The sequence below is a fragment of the Talpa europaea genome, assembly GCF_964194135.1.
Source record: "Talpa europaea genome assembly, chromosome: 5".
In the NCBI taxonomy this organism is placed as follows: Eukaryota; Metazoa; Chordata; class Mammalia; order Eulipotyphla; family Talpidae; genus Talpa; species Talpa europaea.
In genome coordinates this window covers 97,579,949-97,603,772 of record NC_140071.1, presented here as the reverse complement: position 1 = coordinate 97,603,772, position 23,824 = coordinate 97,579,949, and the positions used below count along the sequence as shown (strand labels likewise).

Genomic DNA, 23,824 nt, shown 5'->3' with positions numbered 1-23,824 from the left:
AACAAAAGGGATGGTCTTTTTGATTTCTTCTTCTTCAGATTTATTGTTTGTGTATAGGAAGGCTACTGACTTTTGCGTGTTGATTTTGTATCCTGCCACTTTACTGAACTGATTGATGAGTTGAATTAGCTTTTCTGTGGAGTTTTTGGGCTTCTCTATGTATAATATCATATCGTCTGCAAATAGTGATAGTTTGACTTCTTCTTTTCCTATTTGGATTCCTTGGATGTCTTTCTCTTGTCTTATTGCCCTGGCTAGGACTTCCAGTATTATATTGAAAAGCAATGGTGAGAGTGGACATCCTTGTCTTGTTCCAGATCTTAATGGAATTGCTTTCAGCTTTTCACCATTGAGAATGATACTGGCTGTTGGCTTGTCATAGATGGCCTTTATGATGTTGAGGTATGTTCCTTGTATCCCAAGAATTTCAAGGGCTTTTATCATGAATGGGTGTTGCACTTTGTCGAAAGCTTTCTCAGCATCTATTGATATTATCATATGGTTTTTATATTTCTTTTTGTTGATGTGTTGGATAACGTTGATTGATTTTCGGATGTTAAACCATCCTTGTGCCCCTGGAATGAATCCAACTTGGTCGTGGTGAATTATCTTATGGATACATTGTTGGATTCTGATAGCTAAAATTTTATTGAGGATTTTTGCATCAGTGTTCATTAGGGAGATTGGCCTGTAGTTTTCCTTTTTTGTGTTGTCCTTGTTCGGTTTTGGTATTAGTGTAATATTGGCTTCATAGAACGTGTTTGGTATTGTCCCTTCCTTCTCAATTTTTTGGAAGAGTTTGTGAAGGATAGGCACTAATTCATCTCTGAATGTTTGGTAGAATTCATTTGTAAATCCATCAGGTCCTGGGCTTTTGTTTTTGGGGAGGTTTTTGATTACCATTTCAATTTCGCTAATTGTAATTGGTCTGTTTAGGTGTTCTATTTCTTCTTTATCTAGCTTTGGGTGATTGTAGAGTTGTAGGAATTTGTCCATCTCCTCTAGATTGTTAAACTTGTTTCCATATAACTGTTCATAGTAGTTACTGATTATTCTTTTGATTTCTGCTGTGTCCGTTGTGATTTCTCCTCTTTCATTGATGATCCTGTTTATTTGTGCTTTCTCCCTTTTTTCCTTTGTGAGCCTGGCTAGGGGTTTGTCTATTTTATTGATTTTTTCAAAGAACCAGCTCTTGGTTTCATTGATCTTTTGGATTGTTTTTTTAGTTTCAATTTCATTTATTTCTGCTTTGGTTTTTATTATTTCTTTTCTTCTACTGGTTTTGGGGTTTTCTTGTTGTTCTTTTTCTAGATCTTTGAGCTTCGAGATTAGGTTGTTTCTTTGCGTTCTTTCTTGTTTCTTGATGTGAGCTTCTATTGCTATATATTTTCCTCTTATTACTGCTTTTGCTGCATCCCATACATTTAGGATATTGGTGTCCTCCTTGTCGTTCAATTCAAAAAATTTTTTAATTTCTTCTTTGATCTCCTCATTAGTCCAATGGTCTTCCAGTAGTGTGGTTTTTAATCTCCATGAGGTAGGAAAGTTCCTTGCCTTCTTTTTATGGTTTATTTCTAGTTTGATGCCTTCATGGTCAGAAAAGATGGTTGATATGATTTCAATCTTGGTGTATCTGTTGATGTTTGTCTTGTGCCCCAGTATGTGATCGATCCTGGAGAATGATCCGTGTGCCCTTGAGAAAAATGTGTACTCCGTTTTTTTGGGGTTTAGTGTTCTATAGATGTCTGTTAAGCCCAATTGCTCTAGGTCTTTATTTAGAGCTTTGGTTTCTTTACTTATTTTTTGTCTTGTTGATCTATCCATTGTTGATAGTGGTGTGTTGAAGTCTCCCACTACGTATGTGTTTTCTCTGATGTCTGTTTTCAGAGAGGACAACAGTTGTCTGATATATTTTGGTGCTCCTTCGTTTGGTGAGTGTATGTTAATGAGTGTTATTTCTTCTTGAAGTATTGTCCCCTTGATCATAATGTAGTGACCATTGGGGTCTCTTTTTATCTTTTTGAGTTTGAAATCTGTTTTATCTGATATAAGTATAGCTGTTCCTGCTTTCTTTTTTGGTCCATTTGCTTGTAGGATTGTTTTCCATCCTTTAACTTTGAGCCTATTTTTATCTTTTGTAGCTAAATGTGTTTCCTGGAGACAGCAAAAGGTTGGGTTTTGTTTCTTAATCCAGGCTGCAACTCTGTGTCTTTTTATTGAAGAATTTAGTCCATTTACATTTAGAGTTAATATTGATATGTTAACATCTGTATTTGCCATTGTGTTTGTCTTTCCTTTGATTTTATTTATTTATTCTTTTAATAACTTTTTTTTTTTTTTGGGCCTTCTTTCATTGTTATTCGTCGCTCTGAGGTTCTGGCTTTAGGACTCCTTGTAGTATTTTTTGGAGTGGGGGTTTAGTTGCAATGAAATTCCGGAGTTTCTGTTTGTCTGGGAAGGTCCATATTCTTTCTTCAAAGAGGAAGGAGAGCTTTGCGGGATAGAGTATTCTTGGTTGGCATCTGTTTTCTTGGAGTCTGTTGACTATGTCCCTCCACTCTCTCCTTGCCCGTAGTGTTTCTTCGGAGAAGTCTGATGTCAGCCTGATTGGTTTTCCTTTGAATGTTATCTGTTTCTTCCCTCTTGCCAGCTTCATTATTTTTTCCTTGTCCTGGATTCTTGGGAGCTTTACTATTATGTGTCTTGCTGTATTTTTCCTTTCGTCGTGGAAGTTTGGTGTTCTTCTTGCTTCTTGTATATCAATTTTCAGCTCCTTCTTCACATTTGGGAAGTTCTCTTCAATTATCTCTTTGAATATTTTCTCTGTTCCTACATCTCTCTCCTCTCCTTCTGGTATTCCTATAACTCTTATATTTCCTTTCCTCATGGAGTCAGATAGTTCCCGAAGTCTTTCTTCGTTCTTTTTCCTTCGTACTTCTCTTTCCTTCTCTGTTTTGGTTCTTTTTATTTCTGTGTCTTCAAGATTACTTATTCGTTCTTCCATTTCATCTATTCTGCTTTCATTGCTTTTCCCAGAATTCTTTAGTTCTTCCATTAATTCTTTGATCTCCTGCATTTCTTTTACTTCCCTCTTTAGGGACTCAATTTCTTTCTTCTGACCATTGTTTTCCCTCTCTAGGGACTCAATTGCATTCTTCTGATCGTTGATTATTTTTCCCTTATCATTGTTTTCCTTTATGACTTCTGTCAGTTTTTTAATCACGGCAATTTTAAATTCTCTTTCTGGAAGGCTCAGAAATTCTTCCAAGTTATTGTCGTTGCAATCTGGGGGCTGGCTTTCTTTTTGTGGTGTGCTTTTTCTCTGGAGAGTTGCTAGGTTGCGTGTGGTTCTTCTCCTCCCTACTGTCTGTTTTCTAATTTGCCGTATGCGTTGGGACACTGTGTTGTTGGGACTTGCCGGCATCTTGGGTGGGCTTCTCTGTTCCCCTCTGGTTCTTCCAGGAGTCATCTGTCAGTTTCAAGCAGCCTTTACTGGAGAAAGGTCCCTGTTCTAAAATGCCGATGTGGGGACACACTCCCCTGTGCGCCTGGTCTGCCCCGGCGGTGGGTTCCTGCTCCCCCTCTGGGCTTGGACTGCAGGCCAGAGGGGGTCTGGCGTGGGCGAACTTCCCCCGCTCACCTCTGGCTCCTGAGGAAGCCTTCTGCAGGTAGTCTTTACTGAAGAAATGTCCCTGTTCTAAAATGGTGATGTGGGACACACTCCCTGCGCTTCTGGTCTCAGGCACACTCTTCTGCGCGCCTGGTCTGCCCTGGCTGTGGGTGCTCGCTCTCCCTGTGGGCTCAGACTACTTGTTCAGAAGGGGCCCGGTGTGGGCTAACTCCCCAGCTGGCCACTAGCTCCTTCAGTAGCCTGTGCTGGGGTCAAGTCGCTAGGTGGCACCAGAGATCTCTCCTAGAGCCCTTGGGGAGCTGATTTTCCACCCCGTGGGACAGGGAGCAGAGCGGGGATGGTAGGGTACACCTCAACGGCTTTGGGGTGCTGTGTCTGCCTTGTGCCCCACCGTCGTGGGGAACCCACGCCCCTAATTTCGTGCCCCGGGTCTCAGTTCCAAAGCCCTCAGTTCCAGGACACGGGCTGTAGCCCAGATCAGTGGCGCGGGAATGGCGCCTTTTGAATCCCGCTCCCCTGCCTGGGCGCCTTGTTCTTGCTCACTCAGGGAGGGCCTCCGCCAGGGTCTCAGTTCCAAAGCCCTCAGTTCCAGGACGCGGGCTGTAGCCCAGATCAGTGGCGCGGGAATGGCGCCTTTTGAATCCCGCTCCCCTGCCTGGGCGCCTTGTTCCTGCTCACTCAGGGAGGGCCTCCGCCCGGGTCTCAGTTCCAAAGCCCTCAGTTCCAGGACGCGGGCTGTAGCCCAGATCAGTGGCGCGGGAATGGCGCCTTTTGAATCCCGCTCCCCTGCCTGGGCACCTTGTTCCTGCTCACTCAGGGAGGGCCTCCGCCGTCTCCCCGCAAGCCTAGGTCGCAGGCGCAGGGCCCTGGGCAGCTGCAATCCGAGCGCCGCTTTTGCGCAAGCTTACGGGGCGGCTGGGGCTGTGTGCTGGTGCTGGTCTCCTCCTGGTGGGCGGGGCTCTTTAATGGCGCCTGGAGCTCACCTCCGCGCGGATCCTGCAGGGTTCGCCTCAGCTCCCGTTCACGGGGTGTGGTGGCTGAAATAGTTCCTTTCCACTCACAGTCCCACTTGCTGCATCCGTTTTTCTTGTTGGGCGTTTTGGTTTGTTGTTTCCCTCGTCTCTGCCGGTCGGAGAGTGCCGCCTCTGTGGGCGGGGGAGGGGAGCAGGGTTCTGCGCTTCCCTCCCTTCTCGTCCTCTTTTATGGCCACTTTCTTCTTCGGGCAGTTTGCTGGAGTCGTCCGTTTATCTTCCGTGTCCCAGTTCTCACTGGGACCTGCCGCTTTTCCTCCCTATTAACTTTTTTTAATGGGAGATCTTACTCGCAGTGTCTCCTCGCCGCCATGTTGCTCCGCCCCTCTCCTCCAGATTTCAATCTTATGCCTAATTTTACTTTTTTGAAATTGAACTGTAGTAATTAAAGACTTATTGCTAACGATAGAGATTTCCAATGTATATTTTCCAATTAAATTTTTTTTTTCTTACAGAAAGAGCTTTCTGGTCACAAAAATATCGTGAGTTATTTGGATTGTGCTGTCAATTCAATTAGTGATAATGTATGGGAAGTACTTATCTTAATGGAATATTGTCGAGGTAAGTATATTTCTGCCTTTGCATTATATTAAAAAATTGCTTTTAAAAATGGGTATCTTAGGTAGGTTCTCTCTGGAAGCTGTCATCTTATTTAGACATTTATTGCAGTCTTATCTTTAATAATCTGTTTAATTAAAAATCCTGTTTAAAAATACTTAAAATCTAGTAATAGTTGCTGCAGTGATAATATGAACATGAAAATGGAGAATTAGAAAAAAACTATTTGGTTTAAAACAACAACTCTGCAAGTAAAGAGAAGTTGCATTTCATGTTCCCTATACAATTCTTTATAATCCAACCAAGAAGAGCATAATGTCAATATTAGTGTTGTAAAATATTTCCCCATATCTTTACAATGTTATCATTTAATATTGATAACTTTTATTTAAAAAAAGTATGTGGTGTGGTTTTTTCCAAGGAAATATTGACTTATATAGTATGCCTCAATAATGATAATTTTAACAAATATTGGAAAATTTTTTACTTTAATATGTGTGTCAGTAATTAATTCATTTCCTAGGAACTTCCTTTTTTTTTTTTTAATTTGTACTGTTTCTGGACATTTGGTTTCTGAAGAGCACTTGTTTCTATTTAGATTCTTTTAAGGCACTTATAATTATTAATTATTATACTAGGAACTCTTATAATTTCCTGAAGATTTGAAGAGGAAGAGGAGGGGAATGGTTGTAGTGATGGACAAAATATTGTCTCATGTAGTCTGTAAAGAGGGATGGACAGAAGAAAATGAAGTGAATCAATATTATAATATCTAGTGTGATACATTTGTAAATTATTTCTATTTTTAATATGAAATATTGGTGTTTTCCCTCATTTTATTCTCATCTGTGCTGTAAAGCAGTCTTTTCTTTAGGAAGAAAATACTTTTTCTCCCTGTGTTCTATTCTAGGGTTTATGGTATAATTCTTAGCTGGATTAGAGTCAACTAATAGGTTAATTATTAATGGGTTAATCATAGATTTTAAAGGTAATTGAATTAGGCATAATCAAAACTCTGGATGGGTTTAATTAATTGTCATCCAGAAGACATTTTAAAAGGGGCTGAGCCAAATAAGCTTCAATTTTAGGGGCCAAATTTTATTTTAAAATAGAAGTATGACCTGAACTATATTTTGAGGAAGGCATTCTTTTGCTTTGTAAAAAAAAAGAAAATTGTCTGGCGCATGAAGTTTTAATTTTTATCAAACTAATTTATTTATATGTTAAAAAAGTCAAATAGTTCATTTAAACTGTGACTGAATCATTATCTGCCCCATCTGTCACCTCAGCAGCAGTCAAATTAAAATCCTTAGGATGTTTGCCCTTACATTTTGTATTCTACACTGTATCATGTAGAGAAAAATCTGCAGTTTTAGTGAATTCCTTAGTGTATGAAAGAGAAGAAACTCAGAAAATCAGGGGCCCTATCTGATTGTGAAATGAATGTGAAAGTATTAATTTATTAAAAATCTGTCCTGTTATCTCTTACACGAACTAGAGCTCTAACCTCTTAATCCATCTTTTTTCTTGTTCTTTCAAGTCCCTTAGCCTTCAATCAAAGAAATAGCTTAAAGGTCAGATAGGAAAGTCTCCTTGGTTCTCAAGGTCAAAATCTAAAATATCACTAAGTTGTTACCCATTCTTTGTATCCACTACTCACTTTTGCTAGAATGCTCTTTTCCCATATCTGTGCCTGGTTAATTTCTGATTATCTTTCAGTTTCAATGTAAATATCACTTCATTTGACAGGTCTTACCTGATGTCCTCTCCTCCCCATCCTTCTTCATTGATTTTAAATTTAGGTTTTTCTCATATTATCCTTATTGTACCCAATAACATGTATTTTGTGATTGTTTAATGTTTGTCTCTAGGAAATTCCATTAGAATAGAAACTTTATTTTTACTCACTATTGTTTACCAGTGTTGAATTATGGTTTCTTTATGTCTGTGATGTCTTTAGTTATGAGCTACACTCTGATTTCAGAGATGTTAAAATGTTAAAAATGGCTAATGACATTAGCAAGTTATTATCTGTGTTAAGATGTGCTCATTTTTGAGATATCAAATGTGAAAAAGTATATGTCATTTAATCAGCACAATGTGGTATGTAATAAATATCCTTTTATGAACATTATGAGTCAATTCCCTAACTGAGACCATAAAGATATCATACTTCTTTGTGAAAGCATTCATTTTTTTCAAAGTATGTCCTAAAGATTACTTTTTTTTTTGGTTAGCTGGACAGGTAGTGAATCAGATGAATAAGAAGCTGCAGACGGGTTTTACAGAAACAGAAGTGTTACAGATCTTCTGTGACACCTGCGAAGCCGTTGCAAGGTTGCATCAATGTAAGACTCCAATAATTCACCGAGATCTGAAGGTATGAACTTTGGGCTACTTATGGGTTAATACATTTTAAAATTTGAGTTAAAATGTGCTTGGGCTGTCTTCATCTAAACCAGTGTATCTTAGCATTGAGTTGGTCTCTCTGTTCCTGGCTGTTTTTCCTAAGACCATCTCCAGACTGATCTTAGAATTGAAATTGTGCTTTTCATGACCTTGAGGGGTCTCTTTCTTCTCCCTTCACTGTTTAGTATATAAATACATGGTTGTAAAAAAGATGCTTTTTACTTTGCAAACTACTAATTACTGCTTTTCTTTTCTTAAGGTAGAAAATATTTTGTTGAATGATGGTGGAAATTATGTACTTTGTGACTTTGGCAGTGCCACTAATAAATTTCTTAATCCTCAAAAAGATGGAGTTAATGTAGTAGAAGAAGAAATTAAAAAGTAAGTGTTTATTATTATTGTTCTTTGTCTCTTGGGAACTTTTGTTAGCTCGAATTTGTATCCATCTCTGCTAATACAAAGTTCAGACATTTTCCTTAACAAATTTCATAAAAATATTACTGTGCTGTGGCCATTGATTAATTTATATCTAGCTTAATAGGAAATACATTTTACCATGGATGCCTTTTTTTTTTTTATGGACATCATAAGCAAATTTATCAAATTTAGCAAATTTTATATGATTGTTGAATTCAGCTAAACATCTTTGCTTTTATTGATATTGGAGATTTGCGCTTGTTAGAAAAAGTTATTTGAAAACATTTAAACTTTACATTCAATAGTAAGAAAATTGACTTCTGTATGTAGAAAATGCGTTCCTTCGTAATGGTGTATTGGAAAGGTCACCAGTGAAAATGTAAGCAATATCTGCTTTATATTCTCTTAATATTGTACTTTCCACAATTATTCAGATATCTGTAAGGACCTTTCCTTTAATTTTCTGTCATTTAGTTTGAGAAAGTAGAACTGTTTATGAATGCTAGATTACCTTAAAAATGATACAGAATTTAGAAAAATCTTTCTGACTATGAATTTCTAAGAAGTTGACCTTTCTTCACTTCTTCAAAAATTGCCAATGGTGTAAGACTGTCTTGGAAGCTATCACTTGAACAGCAGTATGTATTTCAGTATAGCCCAGGTAGAACTGATATTACTCTGACCCATTGGTATAACGTTATGGATTTCTAGACTATGTATCTCTACTTGGAAAACTTAGACTATGATGATTATGTTAGGTTCCATGAAAACAAATACCTTAGTAACCACAAATGTCCTAAAGAACATAAGAATACTTTTGAATTTATTTCTTAGGGAAACTATGTATATAAATATAATTTAAGAAAATTAATTGGATTGTGATATATTAATACAGTCACTGCTATAGGATTCTGCTCAAATATCTGATTTGCTGGAGTTTTCATTTCTTACTGTTGATCTGAAGTATAGTTAAGATTTAGTAGAATTTTGTATTACTGATTTATACAAGCTGATGAGGGATTCTTGTATTTTGTGGCTCAATTGAGGAGATAATAGTCTAAAGGTTCAATTAGCAAATGCTTATTCAGCATATGCAATGTAGTGGGCACTGTTCTTGTGTTGCAGTATTTAAGAAAAGAGAAGTCCTGCTCTCATGCAGTTAATATTCTGTATAGTAGTATCATTTAGAATGCCTTTCCATACTGTGAAGAGTAATTTGAAAAGAATAAGCTGGTAGAATATTGAGCTTTAAGACACTTCATGTTTTAAAACATGTAAATAGGGCCTCCCCGGTGGCACAGCGGTTGAGCGCTGGGTTGGGAAGCTGCCCGCAGCCTCTGCAGTGCCAGTTCGATACCCGGCCACAGGGTGAGGGTCCCACATGGCGTGTAGACCTCTCCTGCTGCCTGCTGCTCCTCTCAGCAGTGTATTTCATCAGTCTGCCTGCTCTGCTCTCCGCTCTGACTCTGGTGAATTCTCTCACCCTCCCACGCTTCTGACTGTACCCAGTGCTTGTATAATTAAATAAATAATTCTTTAAAAAGAAAAAAAAAAAAAACATGTAAATAGGGGTCTCCGTCATGGCACAAGGGTTAAAAATCTCCACACTATCAAGCTACTGCCAGCCCCTCTCCAGCCACTGCAGCATGAGTTCAACCCCCTGATCCTCAGCCAAGGAGCTAACCCACTTGGCACAGCAGACCTCTCTTGTTTCGCCTGTTCCTCCCCTCAGCAGTGTGTTTCGGTAGATCTGCCTGTTCTGTTCCCCACTCTGCCTCTGGTAAATCCTCTCACCTCCAGCACCTCTGGCCTACACCCCAGTTCTTGTACCCATAAATAAATAAAAGTAAATCTCTAAAAAATATAAATACTGAAAATCTTAAATTATTCTATGATACAGACATTCTATATTCCGATAATTCTGTCATGATATTAAATACTACTTCATTAAAATATTCTGTTCATAATGGATTTGGGGTTTTTATATTGGTAAACATTTATTCATAGTATTTTTTAATTCCAAATAGCTATGGTGACAGTATTACAAGTGTACTTAATTTATATAGTTTGGATCATGGCAACTAGGTTACTATTAAGACAACAATTACAAAGACAGATCTAAAAGAGATTTACTACTATGTGCAAGAAGGTAAAGTATATTAGACTATGCTTTTAAATTAATAGTATATTAGATATTACTTTTAATTGATAGCAAAATATACTGATAAGGAAATATTTATAGTCACATGGTATTATTGTAAATAGAAATTCAAGGAAAACTATGTTTCCAATATGTTTCTAAGATTTTTCTATTAAAGAAACTTAAAATTTTCTACCATTTGAGATGCCATTGTATTTGTTAAATATAAATGTGTATAGATGCTTTGTATTGTTCAATTCTTGATGAACTTTTAATGAATTTTCAAAAATTGTATTACTTCTCTGTAACATACTGAGCCAAGAAGTTTTTGGTAATATTTTATGTAGAAACAATGTAGTATCTTTACTCCATTTTACTTTACTGCCAGGTATACAACTCTGTCATATAGAGCCCCTGAAATGATCAACCTTTATGGAGGGAAACCCATCACCACCAAGGCTGATATCTGGGTAAGGCCAGGAAATGCTGATCTCTTCTTTAACCTAATTTTAAAAATCTGAGTTTCAGTTGATTATTTGTTTCCCTGACCTCCAAAACTTATTTGCGAATAAGCAGAAGAGTGATAGTAAGGCTTCTTAACCTAGAAGAAGAAAAATATTAGGATATTTTTTCTTCTCAATTCTTAGAGTGAAAGTTTAGGTATAAAAAAGAAAATTAAGGATTTCATGTAATTTAGATTTTTAACCACAATGGTTTTCAGAATTTACATTACATGAGTATTAACATTTTTTTTTGAGTGAATGGAATTTATCACAGTACATAACACTAAATTAATTATATTCATAATTTTCTGAAATATTTTTGCATCTTTCTAATGGAAACTAACATGAGTAAAACTTATTTTCTAATTATAAACATGCCATCGATTGACTTTATATATTGAGGACCTTTATCATTTAGCATATGTATCTGGATTATATTGTTGATAGAATGTTTCTATATAGTTGAACTTTATGTTAGGTTGTAAATACCTCATTAGAACTTACTTCGTAAGTAAAATGTTTTGGTTGTTTTAATAAACTATCAGGGAATTCTATTTTAAATGTAAATTCATTAAATTCAACAATTATATAGCTGTATCTACCACTAGTGATTATATTAGAGATATAGGAAAAAAAGTTCCTTTAGAAATCATTCTAGAGTTTATAAGGAAGTTATATTATTTTGTTTTTAAAACATAATATTCAGAAAGTAGTCAAGCATAACAAATGAAACCAAATGAATATATACTTCATTCCCTTTTCTTGGCCTCCTCCTATGGGGTTTGGGATACCAAATATTCTTGCAAGGTAATAAAAAAAGAATATCTTTGAGTCTCTGAAATACAGACATTCTCACCAAACAGTGGTTCTTCAGTCTTATGGTAGTTGAATTTTTAGTCATATATGTATTTGAATCAGAGCATAAATAAATATGATTTAGTTACTTTGATACTGTTTATAGAGCAACAGCATGAATAATTCAAATTCAGTTTGCTTTTTGCAGCACTATTTGAGTAAATAGCTTATAGTAAATAGCTTATAGCATGACTCAAAAAGCAAATTCATTTAGATCTTAATTTATAAAATGAAAATATTAGAAGATAGATTGTGGAAGTATATTCTGGCTTTATTTTATGACTGCTTTTGAGATCTGTAAATTATGTAAAAGTATTTCAGCAACAAAGGAAATAAGATATCATAGCTTGAGTACTATTTTGAAATCATCAAGGAATGAGAAAAAGATAAAGTAAAATTTGTCTCTAAGTGCACAATTGTTATCCACTGTCTTAACACAAATGAAGATACCAATCATTTTCTCATATTTTCCCCTCAGGCAACATACTAAGTTGTCAATATACATTTAATATTTTTAATCTTTATAGATTAGTATATGGAATAGTATTTTTGTACTGGATAACTGGGTAGAGCTGTGGGATTACAAGTAGCTACTCAGATTTAAAAAAAAAATGCAAAAAATAATCAGAAAATAAAATCTATGTTTATGTGCTTGACAGAGACAGAATTTTCATTGCCATAATGCCATTTTTACGCTTGTCTTACTTAGGTCAAACAGAAGTATGTGCCACCATTTTAGGTGTGAATTCAAAATCCAGAGAAAAAAATGCTAAATTCATATTGGTCAAGAATTATAATCTGATCTTATCTCAGGGTAGAATTGATTCAGAGTTACAATGTTGAGATTATTCATCTAGTGCATTTTGGGAAAAATTATTTTGGTTGGAAGTTTTCATTGTAGATTATATTTATCTTGAGATGTAGGATGCTGACTTTATTAAATATTAGGAAATTCAGCAAGAGCTGCTTCATGTTACCTTTTAATGAGAAAAATTGAAGATGGTGACACTAAGCCTTCAAAATCAGATCATTGGTTCCCTCCGGTTTCTTGAACATTTCTTATTATGTCAAATGGATAAAGAGGAAAATGCCTTTGGTGTGGAAAATATAGGACACCTCATTGTGTTGACACTGTGTGAAGCAGAGTATTTTAGATTTATGTTTTTAACTATGCTGTTATTGCTATCTAAAATTATTTTCTGATAACTACTTCAAGATTTACTGTTATCATAGGACACATTGGTAAAAATTTAATCGACAAGGTAAAACTTGCTCTTTTGCCTGGACAGTAGAAAGTTTAACACAGATTTTATACTATTAATAGTAATGTTTTATTGCTTTTAAGATGTAATTTAACTACTTAAAATAATTTTAATTGTTGCTTTTAAGGGAACTTCATGTTTAATTTGCTGCATAAATGCTAAATATATACATTACAGATTCAAAAAATCAATTTTTAAAAAAGCTGCTTTGAAAAGGTTACTTATATTCAGATTCTTTACAGCTTAGTCCTATAGTAATAACCTAGTAGTGTTTGAGACAAATACTTTGAAATTCATAGAGCCTTTACACATTTTTTTATCAGAAGACTTGTAATAATAAAAATAATGTTTTGAATTTAATATTGTTTATCTCACAAAGATGTTTTTATACTGATCTTCATAGTAGCTAAAAAAGGTAGTGTATTTATTAGTTGTGCTTGTATGGTTGATGTGTGGAGGAAAAAAATCCACCAAAGGAAAGATGATTTGATAATTTTTAGCTAGTAAGGCCAAATTTCAGTATTGCTGGTATATATAAATGTCTACTAAGGATTGGATAATTTTGTATAATCTGTTTAGAACTGTAAGTGTTTCTTACACTCTTTTAAGACTTGTAGGTGACACTTCTTGTGACAACACAGTGATTTCTGTAGCCAAAATTCACATTTTATTACTGCTTCTCAGTTTGGAGCAGTTTAGCCAGAAATTGTCTATGCTGTTTTTCCAGACACCATTAGATTTATTGGTACTGTTATATTTGTGAAGTCACGCAAGTGAAGTAGACAGAGCCCTCCCTGCCTCTTGGAATTTTAATATCGATTGCTCAGGTACACATCTAATTAGTATAATGTAGATTAAAAATGGTAAGATTAAGCGTAGAAATAGAGAACCAGTTTTGATAACATGAAGTGATGACAAGTACTTATTGAATAATCAATAAAAATGTGGATGTGTCTGCTAAGTTTAATTGTGCTAACTCATATGAGTCCCAGGATTTAAAAACATGTTTTGCAGTGAATTTTTACAAAATAATGCTAGAAGAACCTTTGTGCTTTGTTTGTTGGTTATATGCTATTAATGTACTGAATACATATTTTCCTCTTGGAATAAATGGAACTATAATTTTTTTTTTCAAAAAATGAATCAGTCACTTTTAATTTTAATTAATTCATTTATGATATAGAGTTCTGTGATAACATTAGTTAGCCTACTTGTCACAAGTGTGATAGAAAAATTCAGAAATGATACAACTAAATGTCTTCACAAATTAGGCCCATGAATTTCTGTAAGTAGTAATTTATGAAAAGATTAATCCAGTGTAGAATCATTAGGCTTTTATTTTTTTTTAGTAACATGTATGGTTTGGGGCTGATTTATATTTGTGGCTGATTACTTAAACTTTGATGATACTCATGCTTCTTTGTTTTACAGGCACTGGGATGTTTACTTTATAAACTTTGTTTCTTCACTCTTCCTTTTGGTGAAAGTCTGGTTGCTATTTGTGACGGCACCTTCACCATCCCAGACAATTCTCGTTACTCCCGTAACATACATTGCTTAATAAGTAAGTATTCGGAAGAATTTATGAAAAATATAAAATAGTGCACTTGGGGTTGCCTATGTACATCCTTTTACCTAACCTAGACTATTAATTTCATCTATTGTAATTTTATATAACTATAATAAACAAAACCATTAAAAAAACATTAAATACTTTTTAAGGAATGAAGGCAGTCTAACTACTGATTAAGTAATGTGTATATTTATTATAATCCCCTAGATAAGCTTTAGTGGCACATGGAGATTGTGTAATTAAGGAAACTGGAATTTCTAGAAAAAACTTACTGTATAACATTGAATTATTTAGTCTTTATTTTTGAAATCCAACTCTCAAGATCTGTTGCTTCTTTATAATATTGCTAAACTTGTGTCAGTTGGACACAAAAATTACATTTCTTCATGTGAAATGTTTTCCTAGTCAAGGGAAATGGGGATGTAGACTAATAGGATAGGGTATGTGGTGTTAGCATTTATAAGGGAAAGGAAATATCCCATTGGCTGCTGCCCCACCAGCATGAACACTTTAGTTCTAATTGGAGAAAATTAAGTAAGTATGCTTGTACTTGGAGCCTTCTTCCCAGAGAGATTTACCTCCCAGTTGACTGTACTAATGGTGCCCACCTTGAGTAGCAACCATCCTGGCTCAAGAGTTCTTTTATCATTTTCGCATGAATACCTCACACTCTTGTTTTGATATATGTGTGTGTGTGTGTGTGTTTAATATGCTTGTGGTAGCCTTTCAGGCAAGTTACACTACCTGCTGTGGCAATCCAAGTTATTTTCCCAGGTGTCAGTGTTTTTGTCAGTGCTCTGTGACAAAGTTGTATGTTTTTTCAGTAGTCTATCCTGACTTTTGTTTTCCCTATTATTTTTTTAAGCTTTATTAATTTGCAATTAGTTTAAATAACTATAATTTTGGGAGCTCAGCTATACCCCTCCATATGTGAGTATGACTGCCTCCATGAAAGCTCCAGTGCCACAAACTTTTCCACTTTACTTCCCCTTCTACTTCCTCCCCTTTGCTCTGCTGTTTTGCAGAATGTGAATATTTTTAAAAGAGCATACATATCTTTAGGGTATATCTGAACAAACATTAGATCCTTAATCCACTCTATTTTATGCAGCTATTTTCCCCTTCATGTTAAAAACTTAGGGCATCAAAAGCACAAAAGAACTCTAATTAATTGGAGTACTCAAAGAATAGATTGAGAAATTGACTGTTGCTTGTTTAGCTAATTGAAGTTTAACCTTTTATCAAAGCCTACGTTGTAAATCATTGTAGCTATAGAACTATTTTGTTGTTATGTATGTTTTAGTCACAATTGAACTGAGGAATTTTTTTTTTGGTGGGGGTGTGTGTCTTGCAGAGAGTGGATATTCTCATTAGAAAATAACTATATGAGAGACTAGACAGTATGTACCCTCATTCATGATTTAATTTGTTTTCAGTAGAAAGATCTTATTTTTTGTGTGTGTGTTAGTTCCAATGCCCCCAATTTTTGTGGGTATATGTGTATGAAGAGAAGGTGGAAAAGCTTAAATACCATTAACAATTTTAGGATATAATTGGACTCTGGTTAACTACATTTTCACTTGTATCACATGCACTGCCTTTATTTTGTCAATAAGTGTACAGATTTCAGTTTTTATTAATGTTAGTATAAACTTGACTATGTATTAATGTTTTTAAATTTATTCTGAGAGATAGGCAACAATAAAAACAAGGTTGAGTGAAGAAAAGTATTCAAGTAAATCTTGATATTTTTATCTACTGTCAAGGATTTTTATGGGTCAAAGTTTAAAATATTCTCTTGTAGTTAAAGCTTAGTAAAGTACAAATTTTGAAAAGCAGAATAAACTTAACCATATATTGTAACATTTTGTAGAAAACATTTGGATTCTTTGCATTTTGATCTTTTAAATATTTCACAATATCTTATTTTGATGTCTCTGTTAGCTTTTACAATATGTAAGATTACATAAAAATTTGTAATTAATGATTTACATTGCTTTCAAATAGATCCTGCACTCAGAAAACCAGGAATAGCATAGCTGTGCTCATAATTTTTGAAAGTGAAACTTTTTATTGTCAGTTGTCTTCGTGGTTGTATTTGCTTGCACATAGTGACATAAGATAAAGCATTAGAAAGATCTATTTCTTCTTAGTGTTAATAGTTTTACTGCTTGCATCTTACTATATATGACTCAGGATTTTTGATAACAATAGCCATACCAAAACTGCTTGACTTGTTGTTTATAAATATTTGGATATACTTTTTATTTCATTAATTTGTTCAAGGGTAATTATTATTGCCTAGTGTCTATAAAGTTGAGTTTGACTATTAATTTTGTGGTTTTCCATGCAGACTTTCCTTCTTAAAAGTATCAGATTCATTTATTTGGAATTTTTCTTTAAACTTAGTTTCTGTTCACCTTTTCAATAAAAAAGTAATTAAGGTAGATTAAGGTCCAGAAGAGAAGTATTTTCTATATGTATCTAAGGGTTGAAAAGAACTTTGAGAACATTTAAAGGAGAATGAGAAGCATAACTAATGGGATTACTGAATAGTTATGAACAGTGATGAAGGCTGACTGCCTAGACTTCAGTTTCTGAGCTGTACAGTGAGTGTTTAAGGAGGTATATCTTAGGAATTAAGAACAAAGAGTCTGGAGTGAAATGGCCTGAACTTGCATCTGCTCTGTCACTTACTTGGTACAGAATATTGGGTAACTTCATTTATCTCAATCTCACTCTAATATCATATTAAAAATCCTCTTGGGGTTATTTTGAAAATTGGATGAATAATGAAAAGGATTTCTTTGCACATGTATGTACTCAGTAAAAGAGATGGACTTTAATAACTCCTACTACTGTTGATATCATTATTACAATTCTTTCTAAACTAACATAATTTTTTATTTTCTGGGTTAGGGACAAAATATCTGCTGTCATATCCATTAGGATGTACTTTCCCTACAGAGCTCTATTTCTTCAGATGCTTTGGAACAAATCTTGGTTTTGCAGGTTAATAATGGATCTACCAATGGCTTACCATAAAGTTATATCATATTCCAGAATGTGCCTCTAAGTGTGATTATTAATATTATTTTTCTCTCCTTTTTTCTTTATGCATTGATATGGTGATTCATAGTGAATGACAGGAAAAGCTTTGTTAGAAGTTTTTGGGTTGCTCATTTACTATTCCTTTGTGGTTCTATGTCTTAGCTCTTAGGGATCATGTATTGGGGTTAAATTTATGTTAATACCTGCTTTCTGTGGGAAATCAAGAACTTGCTTGGTTTTTTTCCCACATTTTATTTAAATTTCATTTTTTATATTCCCTGTACAATTACAACCCCCTTGTTTTGTGCTTGTTAGTTTTAATACACTTAAAGCTTACTGTGGAAATTAAAAGAATATACAAATATAGACAGAACATTATAGACAATTGTCATGTGATAGTCATCTAGCTTCAGTGACTATTAACTTATGACCAGTCTTGTTTCATCTATGTCAAAACTGAGACATTTTAATGAATCTTGGAAAAGACAGAATTCAGAGAATAAGAGAATTTCCTCCTGAAGTTTATCAGTGATTGGTTCTGGGATAGTACTTGGTGAATGTAGAGAGAGGGCTTTTCTTATTAATTTCTAGAGCCTGCTACCAGAACACTCTCAATACCATCCTGGCATTTTTTTTGATGCCATTTGTTATACTTATGATTGAGCACATTTGTCATCAACTATTAATTTTTTTTCATGTAAGCATATACATATATGTATAACACATATATATCTTTCTAATGCATTATCTTATGTTAATATATGAAATCAAATACAATCCATGAATAGACAGTTGGCAATTAGAAGTTTTACTTTCAAAAATTATGAGCACAACTAGGCTATTCCTGGTTTTCTGAGACATTTTATTTCAAATATATCCTGAATGCAGGATATATTTGAGAGCAATGTAAATCATTCATTATATATTTATATAATTTTACATATTGTGAAAGCAAACGGAGACCCCAAAATAAGATAATGGGAAACAGGTCATGTGAAACACTTATCGGATAAAATTGCAAAGAATCCAGATGTTTTCTCTGTATACCTAAATGTAAGTTTCTCTAATAATCTCCATAGGTTAACAGATAAAAATAATAAGTTAATGCTTAAAGTGTTGCTACAGAATTGGGATGGGTTTCTCTTTTGGGGTAAATTACTCTAAGTAAAAATTGGAAGTTTGTGGGAGAGAAAAAGTATCATTATGGAAGGAAGAAAAAGTTCAATGAATTTTAAGCAGGAAAAATCTTTTCCAATTTCTATCCAAAATATGTTTCTATTAAATTTGTTTAATTGCTTTATTGGGGATACTGGTTTAACTTTTATGTGGTTACAGGCATAAATCCATCATTTCATGTAACTTAACTGGGAAGTACTTTATTTAATTGTTTAGTTTGAGTGCTCGATTAAACCATATTTTGACTTGTCTGTTATTACAGTAGCAACAGCTCCTTTAGCTGCATTTTTTATGGAATATGTATAGGATGGTATATTTTCTATTCATTATTAGTATAAACATAATTCAGTTGCCTGACACAAGTTTTAAAGTCAAATATTATAGCAGTTGGAAATACAGTATTGTAATGCTTTAATCATTAACCTTCAAAGCCGAGACTATTTTGTGTCCTCATGTTCTTTTAGTGATATTTCTGTCAATAGAAAGATTTATTCAATTAGGATGAGGAGGGAAATAATCTTTCATTTCTATGTAACTAGCTGTTTAAAAGTCAACTTCAAAAGTCAACTTGCAGTAGAATTGGGGTCAATGGAACTGTTCTGATCATTTTATGTTGAGTATACAAGGGTGTAGTCTAGCTCTTTTTTTTAACTTACTCATTCTGATTCACTATTGGAGGAACTGGACACATGGATTCCTATCCACTCCTTTTCCTCAAGAGTATATTTTTGTAGATGACTTGGTTTTATTGTTATGAAGTAGGAGTTAATAAAAAATCTAGATTTGAATTTTAACTGTTGTCAGAGAAAATACTTTGGACCAACTTCTTAAAATCTGAAGTTGTTATTTTTGGTAGCTATGACTTAGTGTTTAGCTGGATTAGAGCTGATACCTCTGCACTCCAGATTACATCATTCAGTAATCTAGGAGTACGTTTTGCAACCAGTTCTCTGGGAGATTATTTAAATGCCTAAAGACATCTTTTTTTTTTTTAAGATTTATTTATTTATATAAGAACTGGGGTACAGACCAGACATGTGTGAGGGTGAGAGGATTCACCAGAGACAGAGCGAGGGAACAGAATAGGTAGACTGATGAAATACACTGCTGAGGGGAGCAGTGGGTGAGATGGGAGAGGTCTGCTTTGCCATGTGGGACCCTCACCAGCTGGCCAGGATCGAACCGGCGCTGCAGGGGCTGCAGACAGCCTCACAGTGCGGCGCTCAACTGCCTGCGCCACGAGGGAGGCCCTAAATGCTTAAAGACATCTTACTGATCTTTTTCTTTTTCTTTTTTTAATGACTGATAATATCTAGGATAAAAATATTCAGATATTCAGGAAGGGAATGTTCTATTTGTGGACTTTAGCTTCTTAAACTTAGAATTTTGAACCAAATCAAAGATGGTGCGTTGGAGCTCATTAGATAAATCCGTCAACTTTGGTATTTATAAAACAGATTATAAGACAATATTTAGATCTGAAGCTAAAGGGACCTGTTAATCTATATTCATTCCCCAAATTTACTCACACCCTGTCTGGTATTTGGTATAGGTATACTGGAAAACAATTGGCTTTTCTCCACAGAAGCAGGCCACTTTCATAACATGGTTTTGCAAAGAACATATATATGACCTGAGAATAAACTGTTCTGAAAGAGGGAACACCAAAGATTCATGAATATAGGTGCCCATTTCTATTTTCCCATCTATTAGAAAAATATGTTTTCCCTTTGGAGAGAAATGAGTAAGTTGTTAGTAGGAGAGGTCATTAGCACAGAGGTGTTCAAAGTATTTTGACTGATCCTCAGTTAAAAACACATTATAGTTAGGACCTGGTACACATACACATGAAACAAGTTTCATGAATGCTAGTCATGACCTTTTAAGTTTATTTTATGTCTCATAAATGGTATCAGTGCAGTTAGATCAACTAAACTGGCTATACCAAATGTTGCCCCTCATGGAAACATTAGCAAGGGGAATTAGAGACCCTTTCATTTGCTTGTGATAGCAGTTCTGCCCACTGCCTGATTTAACATAATCATTAGAGGATATTGTGCAATGCTTAACCTGAGAGATAGAATTACCTATATAGATACTGGTTAGAAAACAAAATCTCAAATTTATTTCCCCTCAATGCTTCTCATCTACTCCAAAAGAAAAGATGTGTAGGATTGCCTGAAGGATCATTCTGTTCCTCTCTAGATATTTAAAAAACTTTCCTAGATTAGGCCATATCAGTGAAGTGTATTCTTGTACCACGTGTGATGGAATTTCTTGTACTGACCTTTATTTAGGTAATATGTCACTGGTCCTCACAGAAGGAGTGTTTAAGACATGATCCTATGTCACTCACAAGTTCTTTATGGTATAGTTCCCTCTTTGTGAGCCATTTTAGAAAGATACAAAAGAGGGTTTATGTTTTGCTGTCAGTATCAGGAATAGCACCTGGCTTATTTTTGTGTTAAGAATATTGTGATTCATAATATGGATCTCGTTGGCTTATTTGTATTGATGGGTAGAAAGCAGAGAACTAAATTTTTGATTTACATTTATTTTTGAATTACATTTATAGGACCAAGTTACATGCAACTTGCAAATCTCTTAAATGACATCATTTAAGATTTTTAAAAGTTTTTTGTCTCTCAGCCATTTATTCTTTTATTAATACTAATTTTCTCATAAAGAAAATCTTAGTTTTTTTAAACTATATTAATTTTAATAGTCAACTATATTGTCACTTCAGCCTATATAATTAGTTACTGTTAAAATTAGATTTTTAAAAGCTAAATAAACTTAATTGTTTGAGTAGAAAAATAGAATCATAAATTTGTGAAAAATTTTTAAAGATTTATTTATCCATAGAGGAACTGGGGTGTAGGCCAGAGGTGCGGAGGTGGGGCAGGGGGAGAGGATTCACCAGAGACAGAGTGGGGAACAGAACAGATGGACTGACTGAAATACACTGTTAAGGGAAACAGCGGGCGAGACAGGAGAGGTCTGCTGTGCCATATATGGGTTAGCTCTCAGGCTGGGGGGATCAAACTCAGGTTGCAGTGGTAATAGCCAGAAAGTGCTGAGACTTAATAAAATAATTAAAAAATCAGTTTTATAAGTGATAAATGTCAGCCTTTTTAAGTGCATAAATTAAGTGCCCTCTTTTTGATTAAAAACTTTTCTTGATTGGTTCTCAGCCTTTAGATAAGATCAAGTGTAAAAAATTTCTTGTAGTTTTCAGCTAAATCTGTTATGCTGTTGGAGATGCGTTGCACTCTATTTGTTCAACTATTACTTAAATTTGAAAGGAAGGTTTAATTAATTTTAATTTGGTCATTATATACTTTGATCTCCTTAAACATAATTTATTGACAAACTTTGGAATATTATCTTCTGTAAAATTTTTCATTCCAAATAGGTTTGAGAACGATTTGAACATTATAAAACATAGAGTTAATCAGTGGACCAGAGTTAAAACCTGAAGTTGCCTTAACAAAATATGAATTTTTCAGGTATAGTTTTGGGTGTAAATGTCAACTTTCTTGTAAAATTCTAAATTACAAGAGGCCCAGGAAATAGACAAATATTAGTGGTAATTTTGGTTGTATTACAGGTTAAGCATTTCAGTCAATGCTGTTCAATCAATGTTGGTGTGAAATCTATTCTTAGAACCAACCATAACCAATAAAACATAAAACTCTGCTCATAGCTCTAAATATGAATAGCATGTTGAAATACAGGACTGTCATGAGTATTGTTAGCATCAGTATGAGAAAAGACATGTTTCGGAAAACTAGTGTAAACCTAGTACGATTTTGTTAAATAGTTTTTACACAAATTTGGTCTTCTCATTGATTCAGGAACATTTAAAAATTAGCACAAGTATTTTAGATAGTAGTGGAAATAAGGACCCCCACATAGTCTTGGAACTTTTTAAAATAATGCCCCATTGTTTTCTAAACTCATTTTTTGTCTTGTCTCACTTTCTTAGAGTAATATTTGTATTTGCATTCATAACTTCTGTTGCAGTGCTATTATATGACAGATTTTCCTTTAGCTTAGGATAATGCTTTAATTTTATATGTAAAATAACAATTTCTGGGCCTTCCTGCTGGCTCAGGGGCTGCCTACCAGGCTGTCTGCAACCACTGCAGCATGAGTTCGATTGCCAGTCAGGGAGCTACCCACATGGGGCAGCAGACTACTTCTGACTCGCCCGCTGCTCCCCTCCGCACAGTATTTCAGTCAGTCTGCCTGTTCTGTTTCCTATTCTGTCTCTGGTGAATCCTCTCAAACCTCCCTCCTCCCAACCTCTGGCCTGTACCCCAGTTCTTGTATGCATAAATAAATAAATTTTAAAAAAATAACAGTTTCTCTATTTTCTATTAGCAAAGTTGCTAGAATCATTAGTGGTCTTAGAGTGAAAATTTTATATGTATTTGCATATGCAAACATAAACACATGTGCACACATGCATCCCCTTTTTGAGTTTCCATTAAATAGATTTGGTATTCAGTGAAACTTCTTAACATTTTGAACTATTCTTGCAGGGTTCATGCTTGAACCAGACCCAGAGCATAGACCTGATATATTTCAAGTATCCTATTTCGCATTTAAATTTGCCAAAAAGGATTGTCCAGTCTCCAACATCAATGTAAGTAGTCTTTCAATTATGAATTATTAATTAATGTAGAATTAATAATCTCTTTCATCATATGCAGGTAATATGTACTTCCAGAGGTACTTCATAAAAGTGGTCTAGTAGTGTGTTTGTGATTAGCATTTTTGATATTAAGCCACAGTTGGCAACCTTTACCGCAGTGCCCTGGGCAGCTACAGTAGACACAGGGTCATTGCCTGTCATTTTGTATATTAAAGGGAACCACAGGTCTTCTGCTCATATTTTCTAGACTTTCTTGTATCATAAAAATTATCTGCATTGTCCAGAAACAACTCTTTATTCATATGCTTGATATGTGCTGCTTTTTCCAAAGAAACATAGTGATACCTGTTTTACACAAACTACTATAAGTTATTTGGGTCTAACTGTTAAAAACAGACTGAGATTTTTGAGAGGGTGCATCTCTAGGGATGTCATAAATTACTGAGTCACTGAATACTCTGTAAAATGAGTAAGTTTGGTTAACTTTGGTGTAATAAGCATAGGTCTTGTAAATGGAGAGACCTGGGTTCAACTCTCTCTTTATGAGTCACTGATTTT

General features: G+C 34.7%; 1 protein-coding gene across 2 annotated transcripts in view; it reads left to right on the top strand.

The window, feature by feature from the left end:
- The window catches only part of BMP2K (BMP2 inducible kinase), a gene marked incomplete at both ends in the record, with an annotated part of 117,218 nt that overhangs the window by 56,047 nt on the left and 37,347 nt on the right, over nucleotides 1-23,824 (top strand). For both annotated transcript variants that reach the window (XM_084234079.1, XM_084234078.1), the window contains 6 exons: nucleotides 5,118-5,223; nucleotides 7,458-7,600; nucleotides 7,889-8,010; nucleotides 10,575-10,656; nucleotides 14,238-14,370; nucleotides 23,154-23,257. In XM_084234079.1, coding sequence (XP_084090205.1) covers nucleotides 5,118-5,223; nucleotides 7,458-7,600; nucleotides 7,889-8,010; nucleotides 10,575-10,656; nucleotides 14,238-14,370; nucleotides 23,154-23,257 — 690 coding nt within the window. The remainder of the gene's footprint in view (nucleotides 1-5,117; nucleotides 5,224-7,457; nucleotides 7,601-7,888; nucleotides 8,011-10,574; nucleotides 10,657-14,237; nucleotides 14,371-23,153; nucleotides 23,258-23,824) is intronic.